Source organism: Cebidichthys violaceus, unplaced genomic scaffold (assembly GCF_023349555.1).
Source record: "Cebidichthys violaceus isolate CVI_PGR_0920_01 unplaced genomic scaffold, fCebVio1.0.p SCAF_15, whole genome shotgun sequence".
Classification (NCBI taxonomy): Eukaryota; Metazoa; Chordata; class Actinopteri; order Perciformes; family Stichaeidae; genus Cebidichthys; species Cebidichthys violaceus.
In genome coordinates, this window is record NW_027176318.1 from 10,598,536 (window position 1) to 10,625,525 (window position 26,990).

General features: G+C 43.5%; 1 protein-coding gene across 4 annotated transcripts in view; it reads right to left on the reverse strand.

Annotated features, from left to right (window-relative positions):
• The window catches only part of cacnb2a (calcium channel, voltage-dependent, beta 2a), a 54,804-nt gene that overhangs the window by 19,457 nt on the left and 8,357 nt on the right, over positions 1 to 26,990 (reverse strand). The window contains exon 1 of one of the 4 annotated variants that reach the window (XM_068709950.1): positions 23,805 to 23,883. The exons of 2 other annotated variants lie outside the window; for them this stretch is intronic. In XM_068709950.1, the coding sequence (XP_068566051.1) occupies positions 23,805 to 23,852 (48 nt within the window). In that variant the 5' untranslated portion in view covers positions 23,853 to 23,883. Of the gene's footprint in view, positions 1 to 7,218; positions 7,513 to 23,804; positions 23,884 to 26,990 lie in introns of those variants that run through there. One more of the 4 variants, XM_068709952.1, reaches the window with a different exon arrangement.

A 26,990-nucleotide genomic window follows, 5' to 3' on the forward strand; every position in this document is an offset into this window, starting at 1 on the left:
ATGTGTCTTTTTAAAGATTTCTTTATCTTTTATACCTTTTGTAAATTGAACATCTTTGTTGGTCGACAAAATGAGGAATTTGAATACACATTTTACACAAAAATGTGTGGTTTTAACTTCACTAATGAGATGATTTGCTGCATGATTGTAAACAGAATATTTTGGGGGGTTTGGACTGTTGGTTAGACTCAATATGCCACCTTGGACTCTAGGAAATTATAACATTTTTATAGCAATTATAGCATTTTTCACTATCTTCTGACATCTTTTAGACAATCAGTCAAGAAAATGATGAGCAGATTAATTGATAATTATGAAAATAATTGTTAGTTGTAGCCCTAATAGTGAGTATTGTATCCTCTGTATGTTCATTGTGAGACAGAGCTACACTATCTTTGTTTCTAATCACCACTTCTTCACTCTCATCAGGGATTCGGGGTTGAAAGCTGTTCTAAATCCTCGCCTGTCAGATCAGCGGTGATTCATCGCATGTGAGCGGAGCGTCACAAAGCCACACAGGACAGATGAGAATAATTACGGCGTTAATTAAAAACTTCCCATCCTCACAAGAGGTAGCAGCCGAAGTTAAACTCTGCAGACGGATTATTCAAAATGTCCCTTTCATTTGCGCTGCTGACGCACGATGCTCCTCGGTCTGACCCGTCACGAGGTTGTGTGAGGTCAGAGGAGTCAGGGACCGGCCCGTGGGACCAGCGGTTGAAATGGACTCGCTGGTTTATGGCATGCGGTCGCTCCCCGAGGAGCACTAACTGTAGATCAAAGGATGACATGCTAATCAGCGGTGCTTATCATAGCCAATCAATGACACGCCTCCATCTGCTCAGGGTCTTTCTAACTAGACACGTGCACTTAGAAATGACACGTCTTACATGAAAGGAAAGGCTAAGAGAGGGTAATGTGATTTTAGCTCATTAAGACCAATTAGCCCAACAAGGAAGGCAATCACCTGAGGTAGATTATGTTTTGAACAGAAATGATGTTCAGAACAAAATGCATCTTGTCCACTGTAACATCAAAGCTCTCTAATCACCTCGACCGCAGTTTAGGACAGACAACAGTACACCAAGCCGATAGCTTTGCTAAGAAATGGTGCAATGGTCACATATGTTTCAGTAAGGTGGGTTGACTCTAGCCTGCAGAGGTCTCAGGGCGGGGCACAGATGCTCTGAACGTGGAGCCCGAAGATGAGGGCGGCGGAGCTGTGAAGGCTGCACTCCGATAGCAACACTGACAAAGACTCACAGCGACAGAATGAGCCTCCGGCTGCCAGACAGGACTGACCTCTAGACCCGCTGCCACACCGATACTGACAGCACTGTGTCACCCACACACAGGCCACTAATAATAATCTTACAGCAGTGTGATGCTGCTCACACCCAGCAGACCGAGAGTCACAGCTCCGCTCGTAGTAGCAGGGTTTAAGTGTCTCGACAAGACAACTCTGCATGGTTGACTAACTTTAAAAACAGAAACTTTGAAATCTTCCACTTTGGTCCAAAGTATGTCAACAATTATCAGACGCATTAAGATAAAACTTTGCAAAGATGAATCCTGTTGACATGAAGATATTTTTGTTTTCTATTGACATTGTCTTGTAAATTGGTACACCTATAGCCAAGTTTTCCAGTGGATGAATCGTAATGACTTTGGTGGTTCCTTAATTAACATTTTCTGTGGCCCACAGCCGGTTTAAGTGTTCACTTACTCTGTGAAATATCTACTTAGCGGATTCCCAGATGATATATCCTGTGACTTTTCCTCTAGGGCCACTATGACCATTAACATTTGTGATTTCGAGCGAACTATCAGAACTATTGGACGGATTACCATGAAATTTGATACATGTTCTCCACGGGGGTGAATTCTACTGACTGATCCTTTGACACTACATCTAGCGCCATCGTCAGGTCAAAATCTTAAATTTGTCCACATTTGGTTTGTGACCAGCAAAACTCTTTTTGATTTGTGCTGCATGCTTAAACACGGCATCGCTAAATGGTGAAATGTTTGCAGCGTTACAATCCCATCCACTCCTGAGCAGCACACTACTTCATGCATTGGTTCTGAAATTCCTACAGAATTCTCCATTATTAATCCTACTTGCTCAGGAGAATTGGCTGCCGGCAACATTGGCAGAAGACACAAACCGAAGAGTCTTCATGCGCTGGTCAGAGAAAGAGAGATAAGCGGAGGGAATTGAAAGGGCAATGGTCCTGTGATCTCTCTACCGCTCAAATTGATTCATTTGGACAGAGCTCCTTGCTGTAAGACCACCAGTGACCTCTACATGCAGCAGTGGCAGGGCGATCATTACATTAGACCATTACAAATCACTGTGGCTATTACCACAGTCAACCAGGAGGCTGCGATTCAGTCACTGCGGCCTCCTGCGTCTGACAAAATCACTTATAGTGGATGAAGCCGTTAGACCAAGGATGTGAAAGCTTCCACTTTCATTTTTAGCCGCTATAGGAGCTATGCTCTAAATGTGTCCACTATAAAAATGGACAGCTGTAGTCATGCAGAAAACAACGGCCGTGCATGTGAGCTATAAAGTGCTCTCATGGTCAAGAAGTCCTTGTCAAGACTCCTTTAGTTATTTCCATCAATGCTTTCATACAGTCGAGACTGCTGATTCTTTCCTTCCACCCAGGAACACGCTGCACACTCACTTTCTGCTCGTGGAACACCATGCACCACCGCAAGAGATTTTTACACTGAGCTGAATTAAAAGTGCACATAAATTAGGTAATTACAGGATTATATATTATTAAAAAAATGCCTTGATCGGCCCCAATATCGGGTCAGACGTCTCCATCCAGTCACCTTTTCCCAGTGATGGAAGTATTAATTAATTTGCTGATAAGGACTCAAACTCAAGTTAGCAAATATTAACATGATGAACTAACATGGTGCTAGGAAACGCCATAACTGCTCATGTCATTGTCATTGAGCCTGTTAGCATTAAGCTTAAAGCAATGCCTTAGTATCCATGCCATATACATCTAAATGGTACCATGCCATAATCCTGTAATATAAAAGGAATTAAAAAACCAAGTAAAAATATATCTAGGTTTAAAATGATCCAAACTGCCAAATTTCAGTGAGACTAATGGGCCGGTGTGGTCAGATTGCACAGTAAACCTCACATTATGCATCATGATTGAAGAATGAAGATTGCTGCTCGTGCCAAGTCATGTTCAGTTCTGGCTGACGGACTGTAGCCGACCACAGAGGGCTGACAACGAGCTGAGCGAGTGCGCTCGCAGTTTCTGGCTCGGCATGACTCATTCTTGGCTGGAAACAAAGCCTCCTTTCCCAGCCATCTGTCCGTCACTGCCACTTCCCTCAGTGCAACATAAAGTCAATTAAATCGTCGGTCCACAAACGTTGTCTCCTTCGTCACACGGAGACAACGAGAGCAGACTTGACAGCCAAGAGTGAAAGACGTGCGACTGCTACAAGGACTGGTTACTAATATTCAACACAGAGGAATTCAAAACTGAGGGAAACAGATTGTCGGTACATCTGCGAAAGAAATAACGGCCTGTGAGAGAGAAATGTGGAGAGAGATAGAAGAGGAGAGAGGAGTAACGATCCCTCCGGCGTGGCAAGAGAAGGATTGGCCGCTATGGATGTCAAGGTGACACTGACAGGCCTATGAAAAAAGTGTTTACCCAGCATCCCATGTGCCAGTGCATTAGATAAGTGCATCATCCCATCGAAGGGATGGACTCACTGGCTGTCAATCACGTGATCTAAGAGCGCACTTATTTATTATTGTAAAACTTAAAGAAAGATTACATTCGCAATACTCAAATGAAGTCATGAAAAGGGAGTAAAAATAGTCACAATTACAATTACAGTAATTCTTAAATAGACTTATCAAAATAAAGGAAGACATAAACATGTACTTTCCTTATTAGTATTATGCTCACGATGAGAATGCTGACATGCTCATGTTCAGCAGGTTTAATGTTTACATTTGCACTAAAACAAACTAAGAAAAGTAGCGCTGAAGATGATGGGAATGCCCTCACTTGTGCAGGTATTTAGTTATAAAATGACCAAAAAGATCATGAGGATCCATCCTCTGGGCACCATGAATATCTACCAAAATCAGTTTTTCACTAATGGCATTAGAGGAAAAGTCAGGGGATCACCAAAGATCAGCAGGATTCATCCTCTGAGGACCAGGAATCCAGCTGATATTATTTGACATATTTCAGTCTGAACCAAAGTCCTGCCGTCACCAGCCTAAACATGGATCAACGGCATGAAATATTGATGACTCTAGTCTAAAAGTATTGATCCTGGTAAACCAGCCCTAAAAACAATGTGCAGATTAAACCTTTTTTCGGTGCTCTTCTGACTAAAAAAGGTACAGTTTGGTGTTGCGCCTCACAGAGAGCAGTTCAAATCCAACGTTAAGACAAGACAAAATGCAGGGTGACGGGATCCCTGCCTCTGCAGAATGTGTGCTAATCCTTTTCCACCTGTGAGTATCACCTGCCGTCAGCAGCAGCAGTCTCTAGAGGGGCGCTGCTCTCATTTACAGTGAATCTCTTTCACATCTCTTACCCTTCCGTGGAAACGCAGCACCATAATAGGATGACGGCTGATGAAGGGGAACACGGTGAGAGAGGCCAGGGTGTGCTGCTATTTTGTGCTTGCATCATCAATATCCCGGCAGTTTCCTGGTGAACGAGGCAGGCGTTGGATGATTGATGAGAGCTGGCTAAGAGAGCAGAACGAGCTGCTAACCGTCTTCAGTGGAGCAAAACATACCGTCCAACAAACGGGACCGTGCTCGAGTAGAATGATTTGAGGTTCATTTATTTTATTTCATACAGAGATGAATTGCATACTCTGGACCAATTCCTGCAAAACTTGTGATTTATATGCAATATTTGTTCTTGCTGGCACGGAGGCATGGGGATTTCCCAGAATTCAGTGGTGCATAAAACAAAAAATTCTCTAAATAAAGCCCACAAAAGCTCAATTTAATTTGTTTTTACATCAACCGTAATAGTAGAGATTCTTTCCCTACAGAAAACTCCATATCTTTCTTTACAATATCCGAAAGGCCCAAAAACCCTAAAATATGAACATATTTATGGTCACATATGACACATAAAAGCATCAAATAGTCACATGAGAAAGTGTAATCAGTGACATTTAAAAAATGTTGTTTAAAAATGTATTATCAAAACAACTGCTCATTCATTTTCAGTTGATCAACTAATTGATTCATCGTTTCAGCTTTATGAATACATGAATGGATTGGTGTTGCCATGGCCCGAGTTACCTGAATAAACTGCATTACGTTGAGTGTTTATTTTGTCGTCTGCATATATTCTGCGCCGATGAGAATAATAAATTAGTCTTATTGGCAGTTTTGCGCGCGGTGCTTTTGTTGCACTGCGATGAAACATCATGAACCGTAGATGACGGCAAAAACGCAACTTTCACAGCGCGCTGAAATGGAAGTGCACGTATATTATCAGGTGAATAACTTTGTACTGCTCGCACACGATGAGCTCAGCAGAGTAGAGGAGAGGAGTTGCGTTGCTGTGTGTGAAAGCTTGTGGGACGACTAATGCAAAATGAAGCTCGATATTGCAGAGAGCTATCAGTTAAAAGACGCATTGACATACCTGATAATTCTTGTTTCTATTCATGTTGAACAAAGGTCTCGTCTATCCTAACTTAACCTTGAATCAATGATAGATTCTATAAATGTTAAATACGCTGTTGTTCAAATAAACACAGTGTTGTACTTTACTCCCAGCTGTCACTTTGAAACTTAAAACTCCTGAACGGATCCCTCATTAAATCCAACAGGAGCTCCCGTGTGTCTGTGCGAGTAGTTGGTTTCCCCAGACCTAAATGAACAACAGCCAGCTGTAGATTGAGCAGCAGCTAGCTTCTCTTTTACTATAAATAAACTATAGACAGATACACAACAGTATCTGCTGCATACAAACTCTCACAACATGGACGCACAGCAGTCAAATATATCATATACATAATTTAATGGCCTTAATTGATCTGGTTCGAGTCAGTCATATTGTAGATGTAGGGCTGTGCAAGAAATCTATTATCAATTTCAAATACAACTTTAGCTTTCAACGATCATGAAAACAAGATAATTAACGTATGTCTGTACCGGCACTGCATTCTGTTCTCGTTGTGTCTCGTGTTAGAACTCCATCTTTCCTCAACAGCGGTGTGATCGATGCATTTATCTTTAAAATGTAGGCTGCAAAATGTTCTTTCTAAATGCATGACGTTGACAAAGTCAATGAGTGATCACGTTCAATAATCTTGATTAGTATTTCTGCCATAATCGATCAGCCCTAAGTAGACGTTATTCCTTCAACTCTTCACTGAAGCCTTGCCATGTTTACACTATAGAATATTAAAAACCAGGACCTGCTTGCAATCGGCCTGATGTATGTATCTGGTATCTCGACTAGAGATTATAATTATCTTCTGCATGTTTGAACAATTCTCGTCAACAAGAGGGTTTTTCTGTGTCGACTGCTGTTTTCAGACTTGATTAGTCATTAAATACAAGGGTGTGGCTGATAACAATTACTGATTACTAAAACAGGAAAATATATTCACCACCAAATCACACACACACACACACACACACACACACACACACACACACACACACACACACAGATACAAAAACAAAACTACAGAGAATCTTTGTTTGGCTCAAACTTTTTCTGTAGGTCAAAGCCAAGTTCTGAGGCGTTTACTGTTCTCTGTACATAAAGAACCAAGCTTACCCCTGCTGTTTACTTTCTTTCCCTCGCTCTGCTTGTTAACCACTGTCTCAGCTTCCCATTTAAGCTAGCAATGGTCACGCAGCGGTGCTCCCAAATTCAGGCAAGATGTTTCAATGAGCGTCTTCGTCTCAAAAACAGCACACACCGCGAGAGAGTCACGGTGTGCATTGTGAGCGTGACTCTCACCAACGTTCAGTCAAAGCAGCGACAGGGGAGAAGAATAGGAAGTGTGTGATTACGCCCCTTTAAATCCTGCACTAATAACCTCCATTCTCGTGCAAAGCGAGCCCGTCCTCTTTGTTCAGAGGGTAGGGAGAGGTACAGCCCAGTTACGCTCAGAAAAGTGTAAAAGGACACTGTTTGAGTCGCAGAAAGCATGTTTACTCAAACTTACCAGATCTGACTCCTCACTGCCGGAGTGATACATTGCTGCTCTACCCGACTCTCTGCGGTTCAGCCCGGCTGGGAGAAAATCTCAGCTGCTGCCCATCTCCTCTCGGAGCACGGGAACTCCTACCAGCCCGACTGGTTCGCTTCCACAGATCCCCCTTGTCCCCGCTCCAGAGGGGAACGGCTTTGCCTCTGTAGCCCGGGCAGTGAAAGTTGGAGCCGGAGGACAGAAGTTAGTCCCTCTCAGACCTTCTTTGGCCTACTTTAGTCCCTGAGAGGCAGAGAAAAGATCAGCGTCTTTCCCACGCTGGGAGAACACTCCTTCAGAGAGCCGCAACCGTCCTCCAGCCCCAAAAACAAGCCCCCCCTGCCCCTCTCCCCTCCCTCCCACACACACACACACACACACTCATGAACACTGTTTCTCACACACACACACACACACACACACACACACACACACACACACACACACACACACACACACACACACACACACACACACACACACAGCCAGTTAGGAAGTAAGATCTCTGGCCAACAGGGCCGGCCTGAAAATTCCAGAAAGCACCAAAAGCAGCTGCAAAAGCTTTTTATGTCTGTGTGCGAGTGTGTGATCTGGGGAGTTTACATGTGTTCCCTTAAAGAGGTAACACTCCGAGGGGAGGAAGTATGAAGGATTTGAACTCACTGTGTCGTCTCGACACATGTTGTTGAGACCAAAACGTCAGGAAGTAATTATCTTCACTACATCGACAAAATGCCATATCTGCTTTCATCATCAAGGGGACCCAAAGTCATTCAAACTTTCCGTTTGTTTTGTTTGATGGTACACCGTTAACCTTACATTAGACAAAAGGGAGCACATACCACCAACTCTTACATCTATAAAATTAAAGCCGTATAAAAGTTGGTTTAGTAATGAAGTGACGGATTTCTATTGCCAGTCAGAGCTCCAGTTTAATCAGCTGGTGGGCTTCTAAGAAACCGTTAAACACACACATTCACTTGAAAGAATCTCTTTGACGTCACACAATGTGAAGCTGTGATGTGTGTTTCTGTAACCACGCTGCCGTTACGTCACAGCTCAAATATACTATTAAAGCTGTAAAACATGAGTCAAAAAAATTAGTTGGAAACTGTTACATCTGAGTCACGAGTTCACAAAAGGACACAATGACCAATTTAAATGTTCCCGTCATTAAACGGGAGTAACGACAGAGGAATGCGGCTCTGTCAGAGGTCACGGCGGAGCGACTGAGCCAAACAGGTCCATTTTATGCCCAACTTGTAAGATCATGCAACTATAAAAGTACAAGCTCTGAGCTTTATTCGACATCCCCGTAAAGCCCAGATTTGTATTTTTCAGTGGGGAGAAAATGTTTTGTGGGCGGCCCATCCTAAATCCTGGATTATATTGTGCTTGATCAGGGTTAACCCCTTTCTGAGGATTATCATCCTCTGTGTGTGCTCGGCACGTGACGAACTGTGGGATAGTTATCCTCATTTCACCAGAACAATGACTTCAAGTCCTGACGCACAAGTTTAAAAGGGTTGGAATCACCAGAAGCAACAATACAATATTATCTTTTTGCAATTTTTATTATAAGTATTGCGATAACATATATTTTGATTTATTACCTTTTTTTTTGGAGCAAAATGGGTTTGTCAGTCAACAAGATAGACTGAAGAGGACTGAAAAAGCAATTATCAAAAGGTTTAACTTGTATTTGCAATATTAATAGTTTATAAAAAAAGATTGATACTTGGCGTCCGTGTATCGATACAATATTGCCATGAAAAAATATCGCGATACTATGCCACACTGTGCGATATTATAGAGATAAGGTGTTCCTTACATATTGTCTCCAGTTCTGATATAATATATTAGGACTGCAACAGTCATTAAAAACGAATTTCCTATCAGAGAAGAGTAAACTAAATCAGCCCTTTTTGCTTTTCAGCCCTCAAATGTTTTACAGTTTGTAGTCCAATCCAAACCCTTCAGCGGCAATGCTCAGTCAAGGTGAATTAAATGGAAAAGCAGACTATAATTAAGTCAAGCCCCGGAGGCAAAACGCTCCGCATGCTGAGCGTGATGACAGTTGATCAGGAAGTGTGATCCGGTGCCTCTGAATGCTCACTAAAAATGACTTCTGCATGTGAAGTCTGCAACACTCTGCAAGGCAAGCAAAGCAATGACACAATGTGTAAAAATCAATGTATGTTTATTGATATTGTGTTGCTCCAGCTATCCCTGCCGGGATGTTTAAGCTGAGGTCACTCACGTTTACTGTGTTCAATGTATGTAATGGGGTTTAGCATCTCTATGAGCATACTGTGAATATGAAAACAAGCTATAGTCCAGATTGGTTGCTTTATTTTGTGTAATTACTCTCATGTAATGATAGAATAGCATTCTTCACTGCCAACAGCAATTACCAGCCCTCTCATAATGGACTCTCTGAACGGGATTTGACAGATCAATGACTTCGTGTTCTGGGAAATGAATGCCGGCGCTGCCTTTGGCTCATCGATCAGTATACATGCACACGGTGACGTCAGAAGGCATTCACGCCGACAGGCACACAAAGGCCAAACAGGATAGCTTACAGAACCGGCATACAGTAATTGGACCACGAGGTGGAGATCAATACGACACTCCGGTGTGCCTCGCAACAAAAATGACATTGCTAACTGTGGTTTCCTTTCATTACGTAGCACCTAAAGAGTCACCTTGTGCAGCATGAAGAGACTGAAAGACACCATTCGGATTCTGCCGCTCGTACGCTTCGCCTAATGCAACAGAAATGCAATAAATTCTGCTACCACTGCAACCTTCATGAGGGGAGGATCTATTGCAGGACTTACTGAAGGTGTACCTACTAAACTAACACATTTATGTGCATTGTGCAATAAAGGTTATATCAGAGAAAAATATAACAACACCTAGATTTGACATGTATGGAAACAATATTCTTTGTTGTCGATAATGCTGTTTAACGGATAAGGCTGCTGGTATTCTACATTTTTAATATCCCAAGAAGGAGAGAAGGACATTTATGATTTTAATAGTTTTTAACAATGGCGGTTACAAGACAATAGGTCTACTTATTGTAATCACTGCATTACTGGTTGTGGTGTTTTAGTGGGATTTGTGAACAAATGGTGGCAGACATGTTGAGGTGAGAACAACCGCACATATGTTACAGGTGAGAATGGTTGTTAAATTCATAGAAACGTAATCCTGATTTATTGATCTTACTTCTCTTTCTATCTATTTATTAGGGCTGCAATTTACTTTCATTATTGATTAATCTGCAGATTATTTCCTTAAGTAATTGATTAAACGTTTGGTCTATAAAATGTCAGAAAGTAGTTCCCAGAGCCCACGATGATGTCACCTAAAGATATCCAGTTTCATATCATAGACGACTAGGACAACCTGCAAATATTAACATTTTTGCAATAAGAATGTACATTTTTTCAGACACATAATTATTTTTTTGTGAAGAGGGAGTACAGAGTCAGAGTGATAAACCCTGGAGCGAGTGGAGAACAGTCTGCAGTTTGGCTGTAATCACACTCGGGTACTTTTAGTCAGAGCTCCCTCTCTCGTGCCACCGGGCCGCTCCACCTCCATATCAGGAGGTCCAACACGTTCATGACTCCCCGGTGGCCACCGCTCACTATTACAGTAAACAGTCCAAAACAGAACCTCTCTACTCTGCCAAACACACTGACACACCGGTGTAAAAGCACTCAGGATCACGACTTAACCTGTGTTACATCAATAAAAGATCATAACACTGAAGACATCATAACACGAGACAAAACAATGCACTGAAGATAATTTATTGATTCTCACTGACAGAAACAATATCCAGCAACGACAGTGTTGTGTGTTCCGTCAGATTTGATATTATATGATGTTTAGTAAACTTAAAAAGATCACTAATGGCCTGAAATATACAATAATTACATTACTGAAGATCTGTCAGAAAGGCCCCTGCAAAATGTGTTTTGCCTTGCCAAGAATGCTTTTACACTAATGAACCTGGACTGGTCCAGAAGCTCCCTGTTCAATATCGGCCTATTTCTTTGTTTGTCCAAAACGTAACAAAGGAAGTAAAATCTTCCAGTTAGCAGACGCAGCACTGTATTCAGTTGATCCTGTAATTGATCCTGTACGGTCAGTGCTGCGTCGCACGCGGACAGGTCGGACACGTTGCTGTTGACATAATACGCAAAAAAAACATAGTTTTGAACATATGCAGGTTTTTTTAGAGCAAATATTCAAAAGGTAGTTTTTCAAACGTCACAGCCTTACACCAGTAAAAGCTGCAAAGCTTGTGGTAAGGAAATATGAATATATTAAATGTGGATTCATAATGGAAGGCAGTGATGGGTGAGGGCAAGCAGAGTATTTATTTTGGTCATTACAGCTGAAAGCGGCATCATACATATTTACAGGGCACTTTATTTTACGCTTATTTTGATCTAGTATATTTAGGACGGTGGTCCTCAGATCTTTTTAATAATCAGAAAAGGGCCTTCAAATGACAAAAGGTTGAGAAGCCCCGCTGTAAACTACACTACCTGAACTGACACCACGCTCCGCTGTATGGTAGACATGCAGCTTGAGCCAGCAGCTAGTTAGCGTAGCTTAGCATAAAGACCAGAAACATGGGGGGAAGAACTAGTCTGGCTCTGTCCAAAAGGTATCATAATCCATCTTTAGAAGAGAAATGAACACATTACATCAGGTTTGTTTGATCCATACCAGAACTGAAGTGTAAAAATAATAAGTTGCCAAACTATTTCTCAGCAGGGAGTTATTGCAGTCTTTGCTGGTTGCCTGGCAACTTGGGTTTTTGTATGAAGATGTAATGTTGAATTAGAGGTGCTGGTGGGTGGATTTATTTTTTTCTCATTTGGACATAGCCAGGCTAGCTGTTACCCCTGATTCCAGTCTGTATGCAAAGCTAAGCTCACGGGCTGCAGCCACATATTCACCGACAGGACTGGTATTGATCTTCTAACTCTCGACAAGAAATCAAATAAGCACATTTCCCAAAAAATGTCGAACTAATCCCTCAAAGACTAATGTATTTGAAAAGTTTAGCTTATATTGTTACTAAATTGTTCTATTTCCCAGCTCCCACTTTACAGCAGGACTCTTCTGATGCTGATGCATAACATCCAGATCAGACTGGAGAACCCATGCTGCGCCCACTGGGACCGTGATTCGCATCTAATGAAACCCCCAGGGGCCAACAGCCAGCCTCCGACAGAGGTTACCTAGCTACAACACATGCAGGGCCACTCGAGCCATGGGACCATCTCTAATTACAGACAATGAGAGAGAGGAAAAGGAGGGAAAATGAGGGAGAGAGGTTGGAGATAGAGGATGTGGAAGAGAGATAGAAGCCCCAGCTGTTCCGTTTCCTGCTGCCCCTCTGAGCGACTCGAGAGCTCGACTGCCGTTTCCTCCGCTCCACCTAAGGGCTAAACCGGAGAAAACCACCGAACCCGTGCACACATCATACAACACCGCTGCACTTTTCTGTACAACTGAAGCAGTGGCATCTAAAGCCTCGGGCCTAATAATGTGCGATTAGAACAAAGATTGAAAGTCGAAAGTTGAGTAAAGCTTACCCTCCCCAAGATGTGTTTAGTCAGTGGAGACCAAGACAACTTGTCAAGCATGCCCAAAGGAATGAAGATCATGAGCTCAGAGTTGCTGGACAGCGAACGGGAGCAAAGACTTGATCACTTCTGAAGCACCGACTTGCACAACAGTGTGCAGCGTTTGGCGGCTGCAGTGCGAGTGTGTGGCGCTGAGTCACTTTACGCTCGCTGAACACATCAACACATCGGCCGGACCACATGGAGTCATAGGAAAAACTCTTCAGCTGGAAAATTGTGACCGTTGTGACCAATATAGTCATGCACAGGTCAGGCAAACACTGACAGAGGGCACTCGCACACTGGGCGCAAACACACTTTCACACTTAGTAACACCGCCTGCCCTGTGAAACACAACGGACGAGATCAAGAGGCACCCGCATCATTGTACACACGATGAGTGGTGATGTATAGTTGAATGGACGGACTGATGTCTGATGAGTTAGTGGTTAGATAGGATACGGGTTACACGTGCATATTTGTTGACAAACAGACAAGAACTCATTTTTGTCACTTAGGGAACACTTGCTTTCTGGTTGGAGTTATAGATGTTAATTATGTTCATTAATATTTAGCTGTAGACAGCAGCTGGTTGGCCTTGCTTGGCATAAAGATTGGAAACAGCTAGCCTGGCTCGGTCTAAATCGCAGGTCTACGGCACAGAGCAGTAATCTATATCAGGCTCTGGACACACAGATAACACTTGTTAGTAATATTAGTTCATTGCTTCTTTTGACACTGATTACCACAGTCTGAAAAGAGGACTTTCTCTACTGTAACGTTGACAGCTCAGAAAACGTTTTTAGAAATAAGAAATTAAGATCAAAATGGGAAGGACGACGCTGAGGATTATGCACCACGAGTCTCATTAAATATACGAAAAACAATAAAGAGTTTGAGTTAAACGTTGATGGATTGCTTCTGTTGACGCATTACATTTTCTGTCACATAACAGACGACATACAGTACACTTTTCTGTACACTTTTGGACTAACAAAGACACTTTTGTGTGCTACTCTGACGTCACCGATGGGCTCCTAAGTTGAACACCGTCACGCAGTTTGAGCAGTTCGGCGAGAGACGATCATCTTCTGTGTCGTCGCATGATCCTCTGTGTACCGTACATCGCTACAGGAGGGAGGGAACGATCCGTTGCGGCACACAATAACACCCGCGGGGGTGATTGCTTGTGTCCATTTGATCCCTTGACTCACTTTGTGATGATTGCTTCTTTCAGTAAGGAGATTTAAATCTGCTTCTGCCTTTCAACCAATCCAGGATTTAGAGTAGAAGAATGACTGACATGAAACATGGTCAGAAACGGTTAAAACCTATTCTTTAAATTAAACCTGCAAAGATTTCATATTGCTAAGGTTGTATGAAAGCGAGCAGTGGTTGCTTTTCTCTAGTAAAGTAATGGATTCTCAATAACCTCTTATAAAGGTTCCTTGAGGAGTTTTTGATAAGCGTATGGAGCAATGTTTTTACATGAGGACACATGCACAAAATACATATTCCTGCTGCCCATTTTTCATTATTGCTTGGTTGACAGTTGCTGGTGGTAACGCACAAATAAACGTAGTAATGCAACAACAAACGCAGTAATGAAGAAAACTGCTAGCTAGTAAACAATGGATATAAACAATACAAACAAAATCTTACGCTTCTGTCAGGTTTAGATAGACATACAATGCGTTTTAGTAAGTGACGCTTCTAATAATTCTTGAAATAGAAACAAGGAAAAACAACAAATTTTAATTTCAAGGGATCACGAGTTTAAAGATTGGGAAATACTGCCCTACATTGTGTAAAATGAGAAAGATTAAATCATGCCGCTCCCAACCATCTAAATCAGATTTCAAAGATGGGATTTAGCTCCACGAACAGACTCTCTCACCAGACCTGTTCGAGGTATCTACACACAGGAAGAGGAAAGATGACCCAGCAGATTGTCTTTCACCTACAAGCACCAATGTCTTTCTACGGGACCAACAGGCAGACCCAGTCCCCCGTGAATCCATGATTAAAAACTAAGCTCTACTTATGCGAGGTTTACTTCCTACAGTACATAGGCCTACGTAGACAACAGGATATAGACCGTGACACTGGACGCCGTCACAAACAAAAAAAACGCACAACGAAAAAGAATTCTCAAACAGAGAAAAAGCACTCTTAAAGCTGTACGTACGATGCAAAAGCTTTCAGAAAACAAAGCAAGCGCTACAAGTAACAGTACAAGCTCTGGATAGAGGAGTAAGCTGCTGATTTAACACAGAAACAAGAACAGGTTGTGTGGTTTTTTTTTGTTTGTTTTTTTTTACCTTTGGCTTCTTAGACATGCTCGTTCTCCCACAATGCCCGGGACACCTGTGTCGCCTCTCCGCTCCACAGCGACTGTAATGAATTATGCAAATCCCCTGGTTTTTGTTCAGAGTACCATGACCCAGGGGTGCAAGCAGCTGACGCCTGGCATAAAAAAAAAAAAAAACAACCAACCTCTCTGCCTCAGTCAAAAAGGGATAACGCAGACTGCTGCGCTACAGTTGCTCTTATCAGTATAACAGGTGTCACTTCCTGGGTGATGAGACGCTGTCACCCTCAAGAGCTCCTCGACCAGCAAGTGTCACGCCTCATGTGGAGCGAAGAGTCTCTCAGACGGATCACACACACACATGACATGGGCACAAGCAGAAGACACACACACACACACACACACACACACACACACAATCGAGTGTTTAAGCTCTGCGGTGTCATGGTCAGCTCTGAAGTGTTTTTCTTCAGCTGGCCGGGCATTAAGCTTTAATTTGATAGTGCGACATCTGTTGCATGGTAAACTCAGCTTCGTGACGCTATAAAAAAGCGGCGAGAAACACACACACACACACACACACACACACACACACACACACACACACACTTTCAAACTCCAGAAACACTCTTGTGAACGGACACTTGTGACAGTCAGCTTTAGTGTGACTGAAGACTGTGTGTGATGCCGAGCTGCTGGGCTGCAGCGGCAGCGCTGCCCGCTGTAGTAAAACATGTGACCTCTTGCAGCTGTACATCTGTGGCCAGACAGTCGGGCAGTAACAGCACCATCTGGAGTCCTAATCCGCCTGGCACTGCCTACCAATGTCATTATGAATGTGGCCCTCAATGTCATTAGGCTTATTGGACAGACAAGGAGATACCTGGGATCAGCGCTCTGCAGAGGCGCAGAATTATTTGAATAAATAATTTAATTACATTGCGGGACATTTCTGCTCCACCAGCAGCAGGATGTGAGGATGGCCATTGTTTGGACTACGTGTAAATGTCGACTATCCTTTCATGAAATTGGGCACAAATATTTAATGTCCCAGTAATATGATTCCTGACGATATTATCAACCACCCCAGGTGGCGTCTTAAAGGTCTCAATATCGTCTGCTCTGCAGCTGTCTGCAGCAACCAATGTGTTCATACTTGCACAAGTGGCACGCAGGGAGTCGTCATCGCTTTCAAAACACCACACGTGGCAGAACATTAATATAGGAGCAAACAACTATTTGCTATGTAACGATATAGTGGAGTGATGGCGTCAGAGCAGAGAATGAAGTCACACTCCCTCTGTGTGTGTTGTAATCGGAGCTTTTCTGCGAGTCTCTGTTGTGACCCACTGGCTAACTAATCGACGCCGCTCTGCGCTTCTACGATCAATGTGACCGATAGCGCCGTCCTGACACACGGCATGGTGCTGAAAGCGTTAATGCTTTTTTTATATTTACGGCCCTCAGCTGGTAAAAGTCTATTAGCAAAAAGCACCATCAGTCAGTCGTTCATCAAGGGCCCTGACACACTACAACAACGTCAAAGGCCAACTAATAAACTTTCCTATTGCCTTATGCCAACTTTCCTTATAGAAATTTACCTTGAACACCCTGACTAGACTTACCTACTTCTGTGTGAAAAATGCATAATTAATAAGTTCCTAAACTTAAAAAAGCAGCAGTCACAAAAAAAAAAAAATCGAAATGAAAATGTAAAAACTGGTAAAACGGTTGTAAGACTGCCGGTACGCTCCATTGATTATCATTTGATAATGAATGGAGACCGAGAGGCAGCACTGTACCACTATGTCACCAGACATTAAGTTACTTTAAAGGTGCTCTGTGTGTGCAGCAGTGATCAGGTTCATTGAGAGGAGCGCGAGCTGGGCTGCACAGAGTAGCAGCGAGACATATGCGGCATATGGGTGGGTTGAGCAAAAGTGGAGCAGTGTTTCCCTCCGGAGGAAAACACATATGCACATCTCTATTCATGCACACATGCACACGTAGAATACACTGGACAGAGACACAAAAATGATCGCAGTGTCGAACATGAATGCCCGTTTATGAGACCACAACATACGGTGTATATGGAGGAGAATTAAGTCTCGGGTTTATCACACCATGACTGTCTCACTTGCACCTGACATACAGTAACTCCACCAAGAGAGATTACATAACAAAGAGGCTGAGCTGAGTGATTGGAGGTAACACAGCTGCAGGATCAAGAGAGAGAGAGAGATAAATATGTTTTTAAAAGGTCCACAGACAGATAGAAGGTAGATTCTCCATCACATCCTCTCCTCCCTGCCCCCACCCCACTTTTTTTCCTCTCCAAGTAGCTGATTTCATCCTCGCAAAGCCACTCTCACTCTAATCTCCCCTGATCCGTCTGCACTGGCAAAGAATCAGATGGCAAACTCACACACGTTAAAGGAAACCTAGGCCAACACGACAGAAAATACTAGTCTACCTCTTGTTATTAAGAGTAGAAACAATCAAATATGCATTTTCTTGCAGATTCAGCCTTAAGTTTGTCTACAATTTTAACTCCACATCAGTTGCATTCCTTGTAACTCGGCAGAGTTGGCGGACTGATAACCAGATTTCATAAAGTGGGCATGTAGTAGCTTGTAGTTATATAATAGCTAAATCTCTAAGCCTCTCTTTGGAATAGCCACTGGGCACAGGAGCATCAAAAACCAATGGCTGTGTACTCTAATAGTCTCTACATAATCTGTTAAACCACAAAATCTTATCAATAGTGATGCGAAAATGTTACATCGCTTTCAGTAGTTTTGAAAAGAAGCACAGCATAGATAGAAAGCGCCACACATACAGAGTGAGCAGTTCACGAGTAGAAGAGAAAAACTCCACCAACACACCTCACTCACCCAGGAGACATTTTTATTCTTGGCTTGTTTGATCATGGCAACGGGAGCGGGCCCCGTAGCTCGGAGAGAGGAGCCCCCCTCCTCAGCAGATTTCGGCCCCGCGGCCTGTTGTTGCGTGGGCAGGTCTGAGCGGGATCAGGGGTGACGGCCGGGGGCACGTCGCGCTCAGCCATAGGTCGTCATCTGCCCTGCAAACCTGCCAACCCAAAACGCCGGCTCTGACTGAACCCGGCATCTGTCAGCGGGATCAGACCTCAGACTTCACGCGGAAGACAAAACGATGAAAAAAAGTTTTCTTCACTCAAGATCACACAAGAATCATCCGGCAAAGTCAAGAGTCTCTTCCTCCTGACGGCACACAGTGACCTGATGGACTGATTATGTATTCACGCTGAGTATGAATATGAAACATCCCAGCAGGTTTAACCCCGCCCTGCTGAGCCTCAGCGCGCGCCCAATCGCGGAGCAGATCTTTGTGGCCGGCTCCCTGGGGGGGGGGGGGGCTTATAGAAGCATTAGGGTGAACATACTGATTCTCTGTAAGAGAGGACGGGGCTCTCCGCTCACTGGCGGGTCACTGACACCTGACACACAGAAAACAAACAGGAAGTAGCAGAGGGGAAACTTCACGCGATTGACCTCGTCTTCATCTTCTGTAGGTGCCTCCTTCACTTATTATCCTCCCGTTTCATCTGTTCTCCCTTTCCCTCCTCGACACGCTTCCCTCTCTTCCTCCATCTCCCTCTCAGGGGTACGCGTCCTCGCCCGGCTGGCACCTGTTGTCATGACACCTCTTTGCTAAGAGACGAGTGCCGTGACGGATAAAAGATGCTCAGTGGTGGCATTGCTTTCTGACCCAAAATGAAATCTACCCTCTTACTCACTTTTGTCTCATCTTCGTCTCTCTGACAGCAGCAGCTCCTCTCCGTCTGTTTGCACAAGTCGATCCGGATTACTTGTCAAAGATCAGCGGAGGGTTGTGAGGCTATCCTTGCCGATTTGAGCGGCTGCACTTAAGTGGACTTTAACCACAGAGAAGAAACAGATCTTCAGACCAGCGGCGGTAGAAAACACCACAGACATAAACAAGCAGCACAACCTGATGCTTTCACTTGGAACATGAAGGTGGCAGTACGTCAAACCAACAGTCTGCAACACAAATGACCAACAACGTGGCTGATATTTACAGTAGTAGGTCATTTCCAAACACATAAATAAATAAGAATTTTGCTAGGCCTGCAACTAACTTATTTTCTTGATTCATCGATTGATCATTTAGTCTGTGAAATGCTTATTTAGTCTCTTTAACGGTCCTGACCGTTAAATCTGAGAAAGAAAAACAGAAAATCATCACATTTAAGAAACTTGAACTTCACGTCATTTCTGCTTGAAAAAGGACAGAAACTATTAATTGTTAAATTTGTACTTGTATATAGTAACCTATAATTAAATCATTGATGACAATCGGCAACAAATATCAAGCTATTAATATCTTAAGGTTCCAGGAGTTCTAAAGACTTTACACAGCGCCCGATCCATTTTTAACATCTGCCGCTCTAATTAATTGTCTGTCGTATCCATATGGGCTGGCAGCCGCCCTCTGGTGCACAAGGTTGTCTGCATCTCTCTGCTTTTAATTGGCCTCAAACAACATCTGCTCCTGTTTTAAGTGATGCTCGGCTTGGCCTGGCTGCTCCTGTCTGAGGTGCTCCTTCAGCTCTCTAATGGTCGCACGATTGTCCATTTTGTCTGCAGCTTCTTTACTTTCCGTAGGTCGTTACCGGAGACACAGTGGAGAGTAAAGATGTGCAAGAAGATAAGCGAAAGTACATAAGGAGCGACGGTGTCCAATTGAACCTTAAACTAAACCTTGTCTCATATATTGCAGCAAATAAAAACAGCTCCACCGACAGCAGAGAATCTACTACTGACATATTCCTTCCTAAAGCCATGTGTCGCAGTGTAACGTAACGCTAATAAATGGAATTACTGAATAGATTGTGCCAGAAACTGCAAGCCTCACAGAAATGGATGATGGCACTCCAGGCCTCAAAGCAGCTGCTTTCCACTGATAGCAGTGAAGCGGCCAATATGACGTGTTGGAATAAAATTAACATTCACTGCAGGGAGTAAATTACTTCACATGTATGGATCTCATGCGGCAGGATGTGAAACCGCACGCTAGCAGAGATTCTTTACGATATAAGCTACAGACACTGGCCATACAGTGTTTGTACATTTCGTACAGTTTGCAATCAAAATGTTTATTTTACGCTTACCAGCCCGGCTGTGGCTGCAGACCCTTGTCTGATTGAAGATGTGATTAAAGTCTATTTTGGATATTATTCAGCAAAACTTAAATAATTATAAATAATGGGCAACAAAAGCTGGTGCAGCCAAGACAAAGCCAACCCAATAAGACATTTTCTACTCATTATTTTTCATTTTCACTGATACTGGACAGATGATACTGGGTGAGGGTATGCAATGCAGCAAAGGTCTCTAACTTATATCAAACTGGGTATGTTGCGGATATGCAGTATGCATTTTAACCATACGACTACCAAGACTCCCCAAATAAAGGATTCTCAAACAGACATACCAGCTGAAAGCCCACCTGTAGAGATGTATCGATTCATCATTTCATTAATATAATACAGTATATTTTGTACGGACTGAAAATTGTCTTCCCCTCCATGAAAGACTTTTAAAACTCTGCACACAGATTCAGTAAGCTGTGTCCCTGACATCAGTGTTTCCAGGCTGCAGTGAAGCTATACTCTACATGTGCCCTCACAGATATATATATCCATACATCACACTTTCCAGTGCCATAGTGAGCTGATGGATTATGCAAAAGCAATAAAAATCCACCCTAAATCCGAGACATTCCTCGGGGCCTCTGTGGCCAATTAGCTGCTCAGTTTCAGGGCATTTCCATATTCTCTTGAAAAGTGAAAGAACGCACAACTGCTGCCAAGGAAACCTTGCTCCAGTCTGCTCTGCGCTGGCCCGACACTCCTCTCCGGGCGTGCATCCCAGAGCCTGGAAAACTGGGAATTCCAGGTCACACTTTCGCCATGGGAGATTAGCTCACCACCAACACACAGCGCTCAGTGTTTTCTGGGAATAATTATAGAGTTTTGTATAATACCTCAGTATCTGCCATTTTTCATGCTTTATAGGGTAGTTTTAGCGCCCCCAGCAGGTCAAAGTTTACACTCATCATATGAAATATACGGTATTTACTTTACAGTATTAAATACATATTTACAGTATAAATACATAAATTATTATTGATCATAGGAACTGTGATGTACTGCATCTCATGCCACATACTTCCAACAGTTTACTGAATTACATGCATGATAAACTCTCTGTGTATTTCATTGGCTCTCTGCTGAGTTCACAGATAGTTGTGGCTACCACTGCTGCAGATGCAGGTCAGTCTGCTAACGAACGGGGGAATGCAGTAGGGCCTGCTGTCTTCAATTAGCCGAGCTTCCGTGAGGAGTGTCTGGGACCGGCCCCTCAGTCTGTCAGCGTTAGAGTCCCATCCGGCCGGGTCTCCGTGCTCCACATTCCAGCCTGAGCGGAATTACGTTCTGCCCCATTTCAGACGTAAAACGGCGGTTTGGTGCTCCACATTGGAAACATGTGAGAGGAGCGTCAGAGAAAGAGCCGAGGTCCTCTCAGGGTCAGCACTGGCTACAGTTGAGAGGCAAAATCTCTGGTTTTAACAGAAATCATTCATTTCTCTTGCTTAGTTTGAATAAAACACAAACACATGTTGCCGGTTATACTCCACCACACTGAACGGTTTGTTTTCATGCAAACACCTTACACATGAGGCTTAGACTGTGTCAACAGCTGGTCTATACACTAATCCACTCAGTTAAATTAAAGCTTACTCAGTTGAACAGTAAATGTTGATGGAGCATAATGCAGCCTGCAAAACCAGTTTGCGTTACCAAACTACGGTAGTCGGCGCAGGTCCACTAGACGTTTTCCTTCTCTGAGACAACGTTGGCGCATTTCAGAAGCTGGACGCTTCAAGGTCCACATTTTTAGACAGAATACATCATAATGGGCCCAAAAGTCTTGGTCCCTTTTCAAAGGCTGCCTTCTTTTGGCAGAATTATTATAAGTACTCATCAGTTGCAGCCCTGAGTATCACAACAGTTGCTTATTGGAACATTCGGGGGATCCTCGTTAACTCGTGAAGTCAGGAAACTTTATGTGAGCATGTTGTTCTTTAACTGGTGTTTGTGACCAGGTAGAACATGTGTATATTGGGGCTGAAACAATTAATCAATAAGACAACTCACAGAAAAATAATTGGCAACTATTACATACAATTTATGTATATACAAAAGGTGAGAAATGTCTAGCTGTCGCAATTTCGTAAGCTGATTTTTAAACTTCTGTAGAGTGACTAATTCTTTGAGCTCTACAGTATTTCATACAAACTTTACAAACATTTAAGCCGTAAAACAAGATCATTACGTCACATTATAGGAGTATGTCTTCACACATCACCTGTTTTAGTCAACCTAGGGCTGACGTGGCTCACTGAGCTCAGAACATTTTGTCCAATGAGCTTCTGTCTCGGAGGATCCTTTCTGAAAATAGAATTTTTTTAAATTACACCTCATGAAAACTTAATTTCTGAGCCTTGAGGGCGTTGAAACATTTTCTCTCTGCATGGAAATGGTATATTTATGTATTCATGAGTGTGTGTGTGTGTGTGTGTGTGTGTGTGTGTGTGTGTGTGTGTGTGTGTGTGTGTGTGTGAGAGTGAGTGTAAAAGTGTAACATGGCCATCTAGTGGTAAAACTAATTTAGGGAAGACCATCTGTAACTGCAGTACTGGAAAATTGTGTGGATGAGATAAAAATTAAAATCTATATCTGTTGCATTGTTCTATTGGTTAACAGTGTAATAGAGACCCTAGAAATCTGAAAATAATCAAATCAATGATTCAAAGAACAGTATAAAAAACAAAAAAGCACGAATCATCAAATTTCCCATCTGAAGTCATACCTGTTAAAAGCCCAAATTTCCCTCTGACTGCATTTCACTACAACAAACAGCCACAGTGGTCTAATGATCATAGTACACAGCTCTCAATGCCAGGCACCAAAACACAAAGGACACATGAAATAAACCAGCGAAGCCCAATAAAGTGGAGCTGTCCACCGAGCATGTGCCTGCAGTGTGAACCCTCTGTATTCAACAACATTACAACCTCGGCGGTGTCCCGGAATAAATACGAAATAAAAGATTTATCGTGTCTGGCAGGCAGGAACGGAGCTCTGCAGAAAACTGTCAGGCCGGCGCAGCTGAAATATTTCTGCTAAATCCTGCAGCATTCAGGAACGGGTTCAGGATAGAGGTCTAGCAGAGAACAGTGATCAACATTGAGGGGGGGGGGGGAGCTGGCAGGCGTCCACTGATCCATTCAGTCTGGTGCTTTGAAGCAACACTGGCATTTTCAGTGAAGTTATGCATTAAGTGAAACAGCAGCACAAATCAATTATTCATACAGCAAAACCCATCGGGAAACAATCACATTTAATCACATTGGTCTCCACATGCCGGCGACTGTCGGCTTCATCGGCTTCTCTTAATCTCTCTCGCGCACGCTCTCTCCTCTAACCCTCGTGATAAAAATCGGCATCAGAGCCTCGAACTCACATATGGAAGCTGTGCTCTCCGGCGATGGCCCAGCCCACAGCACGGCATGAAGGGGACCAGGGCGGGGAGGAGCGGACGGCCGTCTCACAGACTCCCTGTCAGGCAGCGGCATCCGCTCAGCCTCGGTCCATGCCGGCGCACTTCTGCACCGGGGTTGCAGACCACCAAAAGACGCAGAGGAGACGACGAGGGGCAGAGGAGATCCTTTACGGAGGAGTGAGCAGAGGGAGCAGAGGACTGACGTCTCCACACCAGCCCCCTACTTCTGTCCACCCACCCCCCACGTGCACGGCCCCCGACTCAGAAACTCTCAGGATTCATAAAGTCGGATTCCAACGCTCCCCCTCCTCCTCCTCTTCATCTCCGGACTGTTGCAGCAGAGTGTCGACGAGCTCGCAGTGAGGTGCAGGTCTGAGCCGAGTGTTTACCCCACCCCGAAATCTGTAACCGCTCCAGCAGATCCTCTGGGCTGCCAAATCCTCTGCAGTGCTGCTGTGCTGTGTGGCAGAGAGGTACAGTTGCAGGCTGGCACGCTGGCTCAACTGCTGGTGGATTTAGACACACTCATCATCAACACACACACACACACACACACACACACACACACACACACACACACACACACACACACACACACACACACACACACACACACACACACACAAGTTCCTTCTCAGCATGTGAAGGAGGTGGAGTTCTGAGTGTCCTTTACTGACCGCTGTCCCTTCCTTCCTAATGGAAGACGCCGCTTCTAAACTCTCCACCTCCTTTCATCCAAGGTTCAGTCAGCTTTAAAAGCTTGACACACACACACACACACACACACACACACACACACACACACACACACACACACACACACACACACACACACACACACACACACACACACACACACACACACACACTCTGGCTTTCCTCTTGACATTATGCCTCCCTTTTTCCTTTCTCAGATTTTATTGCCTCATCACTCTCTTCCTCTATTTTTCTTTCCCCCTTTGTGTCATGCAGTCCTCATTTACATTGCGTTACCTTTCCTACTTCCTCTGTGCGAGTGGCTGGGACAGAGGCTGGGACAGCTACTGGTTGCTGAAGCGACTGCACTGTGCTTCATGTCACAGAGAGTAAGTGTGTGTCCTGTGCAGAGAAATTCTGCCTGCGATGCAGAGGGGAAGCAGTCGCTTTTAGTCATGCCGAGCGTGAGCGCCGGAGCTGGCGTGATCGTCGCTTCCCGTCACACACCTCTTGCCCTTCCCCACTGCGTCCAGGTGATGGAGTCCAGACTGACACTGCTGCGTCAGCTAGAAGCGCACACAATCTGCCTCTCTGCCACATGTGGCGGGGAGCTGCAGAGGTGACAGTCGTGAACACAGCATGACTGTGGACCTGTTTTTGAATGTTATCAGGCAACAAGGCACACAGCATGAGTGATGCACCGATTTTCAATGATTTAAATATGCCCTTTGGCTTTGAAATGTCTTGCAAATGATTAATCAATTTGAGACATTTGTGAATGCTAGGAATACTAAGATAGCAGACATTTCTTGAGATTAAAGGGGTTTGTGATAAGATGGTTATCAGCAGTTATTACAGGAACCACATTATAGCTTTTAATCAGGACAAGCTGCAGCAAGTCAGTTGGGCTACGTTCAGTATGAAGCCTGCTTCAACTCGGTTCAGTTGGATTTCACTAGATGGTACAATTCAGTAAAACAGTTGGTAATCTCTCCACATGCATTAATGTTATTCTAAAGTTCTGCTCGTATTTATGAAGCAAAAGATGAATTACTGAATATGTAAACTGAATATTAAGATCATTAGGGTTGGTAGTCGTTTGTTGAAGTTCTCCTTACATCTTGACAGCAATCAATAAATCAATAAAAGTTAATAATAAATGTCCTGACAAAAAAAAAAAAAAAAAAAAAAAAAATGTTCAAAGGAAAATTTTAGGGGAGTGAATTTGGAGGCAGAAAGTGCTGCTCGCTGAAAGAGTTGGCAACACTTGGCTGTTCTTTATTTTGGTTGGAACGTTTCTAAAAATCAATAGTGGATGTAGTTTGGCATCAGGAAAATAAGAAGATGTCTGCTGTCGGACAGAGCTGCATCGAGATCAAAACAAACTCAACTATCTGTCCTCACATCGGTCTTAGTTTATACCTTGTGGAAGCAAAACACCTGATCATATTGAACTTTTTAATAAATAACAAAGGCAATGTAAGATTTGATTTTAAAGGCACCTAATGTTAGCTACCATTTGGTTCTGGTGGTTTCCTTAAAATGAATGAATAAGGCCAAGAGTCAGATGAATGTCTAATTATTTGAATGTTGAAGTTTAAGATTTCTAAATCTTAAAGGGGAACTCCACCGATTAGACAAATCAAAGTCTGCTTACAGGTCTTTTGTTGTACTACTATATAAATGTGACAACAGTTGTAGAACGTTAGGTGATGTCGCTTGAGGCAGCGTTGGATGCAGCTGAAGATTACAAGTTTGAAATAGAACAATGTCCAGACCTCTGTAGCCCAAGTTAATGTAGTTACTTTAAGTTAGAAATAGCTTTTGCTTCTAAAAGGAACATTTAGACATTTTGAGAATTAAGTTTTCTTGCCGAGAATTAGAGGAAAAGATTGACACCGCCCTCATGTCTGGGTGCTGAGTATGAACCTACAGCCGGAAGCTAAGTTTAGAAGAAACAGGGGAACAAACAGCCAGCCTGGCTTTGTCCAAATGTAACCAAATCAGACGACCAGCACCTCTCAAGTTCACTAATCAATATTGTTGTTGTTTGTTGAAGCAGTACAGAAAACTGAAGGACAGAACAAGGGGCTGGCATTGTTACCTTTGGACAGAGCTAAGCTAACATCTCACAGGCGATTTGAAAAGGAACCCATTCATTCAAGTAGATTCAATACCACACACACACACACACACACACACACACACACACACACACACACACACACACACACACACAGGAAGCGCCGTCTTTCCTTCCTGAACCGGTCTTGTCTTTGTAGTCACATAACTGCCTTCAGGCTTTTGTATCATCTGACAGACACGCTGCCCGACATAAATCCGGCACCGCCTTTCATCAACATCGAAGCTTCTTTAGTTCACTGCCGATAACTCACCGGCTGACACGCGTCCGCTGTGATGGAGAGGCATCGTTAGAAACGGAGGGATGTG